We start from the raw sequence: 8,574 nt of genomic DNA on the forward strand, positions 1-8,574 counted from the left end.
AGCCAATTGGATAACAAAACCATGAGGCAGACCAATCCCGCACAGGAATACTAAAAGCGCACGCTGGGCTTTAGCCGCGTCCAATTAGGTGGCCTGTGGGTTTAGGCTACCAGCCAATAGGAAACTGTTACTGTTCCGCCTACACCCAATCATTTCTGCTGTTAATCTTAACCTTCGCACAAGTAGCATTGCGCAGGCGCCGTTTTACAACTGAGAAGTTTGAAAGTTTGCATTTTGGCGTCATATAGGTGACAGTGTAGTGAGTTCCTGCTTCACTGGTTCCAGCCCTCTCCCATCGTTCCTTGGATGCAAACTTCTCTGGATTTCAGTTCTTTAAAACTCGGTCCTGCCAGTGTCGTAAATGGCCATTGAAATGGAAAAACAAACACCGATCACCATCTTGCCTTCCTGCGCATGTGCGGTGACCCGAGAGGCGGGGCCGGAGCGTAACCTGAGCGTGGGGACGCCGCGCGTGCGCTCGGCTCGTTTGGTGCGTCTGCGGCTGGGAAGCGTTTAGATTATGTCGGCCCCGTTTGAGGAGCGCAGTGGGGTGGTTCCGTGCGGGACCCCGTGGGGCCAGTGGTACCAGACCCTGGAGGAGGTGTTCATTGAAGTTCAAGTGCCCCCAGGCACTCGCGCCCAGGATATCCAGTGTGGCCTGCAGAGCAGGCATGTGGCGCTGGCGGTGGGTGGCCGCGAGATCCTCAAGGTAGCGGCAGGTCGGGCTTGTGCTGAATTTCTTTTTTCCGAATCCCCTAGTCTTAAAATTCGCTGTTTCCTTGGAACAATTTTTGGGTTGCCGGAGGGATCCTCTGGATGGCAGAAAGAGAAAGAGCGATTAAATTGGCCTGATCGGAGCCCCCATTCTCAGGACGAGTCTTTGACTTGCGGAAACTTGAGGAGCCCATTTTTCTGTTTGAGTTCTTTTTTTTTTTTTTTTTTTTTTTTTTATAACAAATAGGACGGTTTCTTTTGTTTCTGAAGGTCTTTGGTTGGGAACAGCCTAACTAGGTTGTTCGAAGAACAAATATTTATCGTATACTCATCTAGGTGCCAAGAATACAGCGAGATAGAAAAGGTTCCTACACTCAAGAGGTTGCGCCCTTGTAGGGAGGCATGAGTGATAAATATGTAGGTAGGTATAGAAAAGTACAACAAAGAAAATAAATACTAGGATAACGGGATAAAGATTGAGAGGTGATGTCAGGTGATTTATTTTCTCATCAAAAATTAGAAAAATCCTGCATGTTTGTAGCGTGGTCAAGCAGGTGAAGTGTGCAAAGAAAATAGTACCTCTTTTATTTATTTTCAGCAATGTCCTTTGGATCTGGGATCCGCTTTTTCCTTGTTCAGCCTGTAATTACATTTAATTAACAAGTTGAAGTTAGATCACTTTCTCAGATTAGATGCCTAAGATGTTTAATAGCAGTGTGTGTAGTGGCAAAGGGTAACTACGTGGTAGGATACCTGACTCCGCCCGTTTTCTAGTTTTGTAACCTTGGGCAAGTGTCTCTTCGTACACAAGATGCAGTAATTATAGTACCTTTTTCATAGGATTGTTTTGAGCCTACCATGGTATTCGTGTTTTTGAAAAGCTTGTACTAGTGCCTGGTCTGTAATAAGCTCATACTACACGTTAGCTAATAATATTATTTATATAGAGGTGCTTTGAGTGCCTCAGAAGATTCGTGTGAAAGACATTGATTTGTATCAACTTGGATCTTACTGGCTTTTAAATTTGGAACAAATTAAAATGAATTTGAGGCCGGGCGCGGTGGCTCACGCCTGTAATCCTAGCTCTCTGGGAGGCCGAGGTGGGCGGATCGTTTGAGCTCAGGAGTTCGAGACCAGCCTGAGCAAGAGCGAGACCCCATCTCTACTAAAAATAGAAAGAAATTATATGGACAGCTAAAAATATATATAGAAAAAATTAGCCGGGCATGGTGGCGCATGCCTGTAGTCACAGCTACTCGGGAGGCTGAGGCAGGAGGATCGCTTGAGCCCAGGAGTTTGAGGTTGCTGTGAGCTAGGCTGACGCCACGGCACTCACTCTAGCCTGGGCAACAGAGTGAGACTCTGTCTCAAAAAAAAAAAAAATAAAATAAAATAAAATGAATTTGAGCATATACATTCTCTTTTAAATGTATATTTTGATTACTTAAAATAAGTTTGTGAAAAATCAGTCACAACTAATCTGAAATTGAGTCTACAGTATGAGCTTTAATTTTTTTTAATGCTATTCACCCAATAATGTGATTGAACCAGTTTTTAAAAGTTTACTTTAAAATATGGCATTTCTTCTTAGTTTTAGCAGGAGATCCCTTCTAGTTCATTTGAATTGGTAGAATTAAAGCCTTTCAGATATTAATTTCACCTTCGGCTAATTAGTGATCAGTAGTATTAATGCATCTTCTAAAAATTAAGGTGCCCTGATTTTTCCTTAGAGAGCTCTGTGTTTTTTATCATTATAAATGTTCCATGCAATGTAAACTAGGTTTCATTTCATTAGCTAGGAGCAAATGTAGCATTGAGCACCTATAGATGTGGTGAAATGATATATAGGATGTGGATCAGGTAGGAAATTAGGTAAACCATAGTCATGAAAGCTTTATAAAAATTAATGAAATGCTATATTTTTAGTATCTTAAATGTTTATTTTTCAGGGAAAACTCTTTGATTCTACAATAGCTGATGAGGGAACATGGACTTTGGGTAAGGATAATTATAATTCACAGAATCTTTAAAAATTAATTTTGTCTTTTCCATTTTTTGTATTAGGTCCTTTTGTCTTTGTATTTTTGAAAGCTATAATAATAGAAATGTGTTGAAAACAATTGTATGTCAAGATTACCGAAAGGTTTTTGAAAAATATAATGATGAACTCTTTATTTGTGATTTTTTTTTTTTTCTTTAGAGGATAGAAAAATGGTTCGTATTGTTCTTACAAAGACAAAGAGAGATGCAGCAAATTGTTGGACTTCTCTTCTAGAATCTGAATATGCAGCTGATCCTTGGGTCCAAGACCAAATGCAGAGAAAGCTTACATTAGAGAGATTCCAGAAAGAAGTAAGTCAGACGAATGTATGAATATGTGTAGTCAAATATCTAAAAATCACAGAATATATATTATTTGAAATTAAAACTCAAGAGTGATTATGAGAAGTTACAAAAATTATAGGAATTTTTAAAGTAAATGATTGGAAAAATGGCCTATGTATGGATTTGACTTTTTAAAAATTTTCTTTAGAGGAATTTATTTGTATTATGATTTGTTAGTTTAAATTTACTTAATGTACATCAGTAATAAATGAATAAACTCTTGTAAAAATTGAATCAGTATAGACTTACATAGTGTAAAAAGTTTCTGAAAGTCCCCTTCACCATGATCCCCCATTCCAGGCATCTGTCTCATTCTCATTTCGTATATTGGGCTTGTTTATTTTGTTTTCAACATAAGTGGAGGATCACACTGTGTATATTGTTCTTTATGTTGCTTTTTCATTTAATAGTATGTCCTGGGTCTCTTTCCCTACTAGTACATACAGATAAAACTCATTCCTTTTAACTATTGAGAGTATTCTCTAGTTTGGATGTATCATAATTACTTAGCTATTTGCCTTTGATACAATTTAGATTTTTCTATTTTTCTCTGTTTTAAATAAAGCTGTTCTTTCTTTGTGAAACTATTCAAGTGTTGTAAGATAAATATCTAGGAGAGAAATTACTGTGGATCAAAGCACTTCTAAAATTTTGATGAATAATTTATATCTATATGATAATGATTTCCAGATGTATATCTCTAGCCTGGACTTTCCTCCTGGATTTTGGACTTGCATACCCATGTCCACTTGGCTATCTAACAGACATAACAAACTCAACATGTCCAAGTTGAACACCCTAGCTTCCTTCCTAGTCTTCTTATCAATTAATGGAAACTAGTTGGACAGGTCAAAAAAAAAAATTGGTAATAATCCTTGATTTCTCCTCTCATACCCTGTCCAATTTGTTAGGAAATCTTACTAGCACTACTTTCCAAATATATTCAGAATTTGACCACTTATCACCCCCACTCTACTACCACTCTGATCTGGACCACTTTAAATGTCTTGCCTAGATTACTCCAATAGCCTTCTAATTGTTCTCTTCACTTCTTCCCTTGCCCGGGCACAGCCTTCTCAAAATAGCAGTTAGAGCAGTCCTTTTAAAATACAAGTCAGATCATGTCACTTCCCTTCTCAGAGCTCTGCAAGTCCTTCCTCTTTCACTCTAGTAAAAGACAAGGTCATTTAAAAGGTCCTATCTAATCGTTACTCCATTATCTCTCTGACCTCCTCCTCTCTTACTTCTGTCTCTCTTAGTCATTCTGCTCTGGCCATACTGGTCTGTTTGCTGTTCCCAAAACAACATGCCAGCCCTTTCCCTTTGCCATCCTTCTGACTGGAATGTTCTTCCACAGCTTGGCTGACTTTTTCACTGTTGCAAGTCAGTGCTTAATGAAGCATAGTTTGATTATCCCATTTAAGTATTATAATCCTTTTTCATTTCCTTTATCTTATTTTATTGTTTTTTTCCTATACCACTTACCAACTTTTAACAAGCTAGATCAGGGGTTGGCAAACTTGCAAATCTGGCTCACTGCCTGTTTTGTTTGTGTGTGAGTGTGTGTTACTAGAATACAGGTATGCTCATTTGTTTGTGTATTATCTTTCAAAGAGTAGTTTCATACAGTTAAGTAGTTGTGACAGAAACTATGTGGCCTGTAAAGACTAAAGTATTTACTGCCTGGCTTTTTACAGAGGAGTTTGCCAACCCCTGCACTGAGTAATTTATGCTTTTTACTTGTCTCTTCCTGCTGTAATGTAATCCACTAGAGCAGGGATTTTTGTGTTAACTCTTGAGTTCTACATCCCTCTAATGGTATCTTCGAAACAGTAGGAGTTCAATAAATGTTGAATAAATGAAATTGTCCACCAAAAAGACTAAATCCTGAGGTAGTACTTAAAATTCATAGGATTGTCGTTGAGGGTTAAATATTTTAATATTGGTATAGCTCTTAGGGCCCTGCATGGCATATAGTAAGCTCTCAAAAAATGCTACCTATTAAATTCTGTTTATACACTGATATTGAACTATATGTTTTCCCATATACTTGCCAACATTGTAATATACATATTGATCTTCTAAATATTTGTAATTCTGAAAGTTGAAAAATACTTCATAATTTTAAATTCCATTTTGGTGATAACAGTGCTGCTTTGTATCTTTTCATGTATTTATTGGTCATTTAGTTCTTATTTTTTAAATTGCCAGTTCATACTTAATATTTTTGCTAAGTTTTATTTTATTATTTTTTTCATATCTTTTAGAATCCTGGTTTTGACTTCAGTGGAGCAGAAATCTCAGGAAACTACACTAAAGGTGGACCAGATTTCTCAAATCTTGAGAAATAACCACTGGGTTTTTTTTGTTTTTGTTTTTGTTTTTTGCTGCATTCTGTGGATCCTAGCAGATATTGCCAACTTAAAGGAACAGATTTATGTGGTGGAAGAAAAATATGGATGCCTACAGTTAACAAATTGCAAAATATATTTTAAAATGGTTCTAAAAATTGCATTCAAGTATGATTTACATAGGAAACACGTCCTGTGGGAATTATTCTATGGATGTATGGTAACTTTTTTTGGACTTGTTTTTGCTCAGCATGAAGTTTTATATGCTGCATTTTACTAATTTCATATTTAATCATATTTTTAATACAAAGAACATTAGGGTAGATCATGTGAAATGAAAGGGTGCCTTCAGGTAGTATTAAGTTTTCTTAAGTGTGATGTTCAATAAAGTTTTCTACATAGGAATTGTGTACCCCTTTGTCTAAGTATACCAGTTCACACAGGGAAATTATAGTACTGAAAAAATTATTAAGAAAGGAAAAAGCTGGGTGTGGTGGTTCACGCCTTTAATCCCAGGACTTTGAGAGTCTAAGGCGGGAGAATCACTTGAGGCCAGTAGTTCAAGACCAGCCTGCACAACATAGCATGACCTCATCTCTACAAAAAATAAGAAAATTTACCTAGGAGTGGTGGTGCTTGCCTGTAGTGCCAGCTGTTTAGGAAGCTGAGGTGGGAGGATTGTTTGAGCCCAGGAGTTGGAGGCTGCAGTGAGCCTTGATCCAGCCACTGCACTACAGCCCAGATGACAGAGCAAGACACTGTCTCTTAAAAAAAAAAAAAGACAAAAGCCTACAAATGTATTTTGAGTAATTTCATTTTAAAGTTAATGAAAATTTCTCAATTAGAGTATTCCATGAGAGATTACTTTATGTTAAGAAATTGAAAAATATTTAAATATGTAACTATATGAAGTGATTAATATAAAAAAAGAAGCAGCTAAGTGAATATGGTTTTGTTAGTGGCAGAAATCAAAGTAAGTCACTGATTGAAAGTCGATGGCATCATTCTGATCTTAAGTAGGACTTGTCTAGTGAAATTTCTTTTCATCCTGTTTATGCCCTTTTAAATTCTTGAAAAAAAATTTAAATAATTTCAAATGCATAAAAATGTCACAAGTAAAGTACAGAGTTTCTTTTTTCCTGAACCATTTTTAAATTGGTCTGATGCCCTGTTCGTTGCCTCTTAGTACTTTAGTGTGTATTTGTTTCAAAGGAGGACATTCTCTTACATAACAACAATGCAACCATCAATATTTACATTGGCATATTACTACCATCTAATCCTCAGACCTTCACTCCATTCATATTGACCTGATTGTCCCAATAATGTTCTTTGTAGCAAGACAATCCAGTCAATCATATCTTCCCTTTAAATGCCAGGTGACTTTAGTCTACTTCATTGGGGAACAAGGTCTCATTTTTTTCTGACTTCAGCTTGGCACTTTTGCATATTACAAGCCAGTTTTGTAGAACATCCTTTATTTTGAGTTTTGTCTGATAACTTCTTTGTGATTAGATTCAAGTCATATGTCTTTGGAAATGTATGAGGAATGTTAAGTGATGATGTGTTCTTACTGCATCCTATCATGGATTAATAATTTCAATTTGTCCCATTTTTGATTATATTACTTGGATCACTGATTAAGGTGGTATCTGCCAGACTTCCCCACTGTGAAGTTACTCTATATGTTTATAATTATTTTGTGTGAGTGTAGTTTCAAAATAACTACCTTGTTTCTCATCAAACTTTCAATTTATTTGTACCTGTATAGACTCATGATTTCCTGTTTTATTCAGTGGGTTAAAAACTGTTATTCTCATTACTTTGCTTAACATTGTACTTTTGGCCAGTGGAAGATCATTCTAGGTGGCTTCTGTGTCCTTTGGACATGTTCCCACCATTATTTGGGTAATTTCTTACTCTCTGGCACAAGATATACCAGGCTCATTATGCTTTCCCTGCCCTAGTCCAAGAATTTGGCCATTTTCCCGAAGAGCCTGGCTTTTTTAGTTGGTAATGATATTTAAGAGCCAAGATGTGTGGGCTAGTGTGAAGTTGTTGGTGGGTATATATAACACATATATTTATATGTATATATTTACATTTATATTTCTATATATTGAAAACCATGAGCGCACATTTAAACTTTTAATTCTAATCCGATAGTGTTCATTTTAGTTCTGTCCCTCTCCATATTTATAACTCCCTTCAGTAGCAGTGAGAAACCCGATTCCTATTATCCTTAATATGTTAGGTTCTCTATTGTAGGTCATCTCTCCATGTCAATGCCTTCCTCACTCTGCTCAGGCTCCAACATTCTGTGCTGAGGAGGGATGCCCTCCTCACCCTGCTTGGACCCTAACACTTCACTATGGGCCATTGCATCCCACCCACCTTATGATGCCTATCGTGCTCATTTTACCCAATAATTTTAGGAATGAGTTGTTGGGGAAGAGATTTTTTCTTTTTATTGGCTTCTCTTTGACATTTAAAAAATTTTATATTTTAAATAAAGCAAAATTAACTTTCTGGTATATAGTGTTGCAACACATGTAGATATGTGTAAACACCTTCACAATCAGGTTATAGAACAGTTCAATCACCATAAAAACCCCCTCATGCTCTCTTGGCAGCCCCGTCCTACTCCCAGCCCCTAAACCCTGGAAACCTCTGTCTCTAGTTTTGTCTTTTTAAGAATGTGATATAAATGGAATCATGTAATTTTTTAAAAAACAGCTTTATTGAGACATGATTCACATGCCATACATTTCACCCATTTAATCCATTCCATAGTTTTTGGTATATACACAGATATATGCAACCATCACCATAGTCAATTATAGAACATTTTCATCATCTCAAATAGAAACTTTGTATTTTTCAGCAGTCATCCCTATCCCTTGCCCCCCTCCTCCCACTCCTGCCAGTCAGGCAGCCACTAATTTCTGTTTTTACCTATTCTGGACATTTCGTGTACGTGGAATCATAATATGTGGTCTTTTGTTACTGGCTTCTTTCACTTAATGTTTTAGAGATTCATCCATATTCTAACATGTATCAATACATTCATTTTTATTTCTGAATAATCCATTGTATGGCTGTGTCACCCTTTTATCCATTTGTA

The 8,574-nt window shown here is 36.8% G+C and overlaps 1 protein-coding gene across 2 annotated transcripts; it reads left to right on the forward strand.

The window, feature by feature from the left end:
- The first annotated feature begins 356 nt into the window (after nt 1-356).
- On the forward strand, nt 357-6,231 carry NUDCD2 (NudC domain containing 2). Of its 2 annotated transcripts, none has more exons than XM_069484237.1 (4): nt 357-490; nt 2,664-2,712; nt 2,915-3,066; nt 5,367-6,231. In XM_069484237.1, the coding sequence occupies exons 1-4, from the start codon at nt 362-364 to the stop codon at nt 5,448-5,450; spliced, it is 414 nt and encodes a 137-aa protein (XP_069340338.1). In that variant the 5' UTR covers nt 357-361; the 3' UTR covers nt 5,451-6,231. The 2 variants fall into 2 exon arrangements, with proteins under 2 accessions (XP_069340338.1, XP_069340337.1); XM_069484236.1 differs by lacking the exon at nt 357-490 and adding an exon at nt 502-709.
- Nucleotides 6,232-8,574: the final 2,343 nt, after the last annotated feature.

Source organism: Eulemur rufifrons, chromosome 10 (assembly GCF_041146395.1).
Source record: "Eulemur rufifrons isolate Redbay chromosome 10, OSU_ERuf_1, whole genome shotgun sequence".
In the NCBI taxonomy this organism is placed as follows: Eukaryota; Metazoa; Chordata; class Mammalia; order Primates; family Lemuridae; genus Eulemur; species Eulemur rufifrons.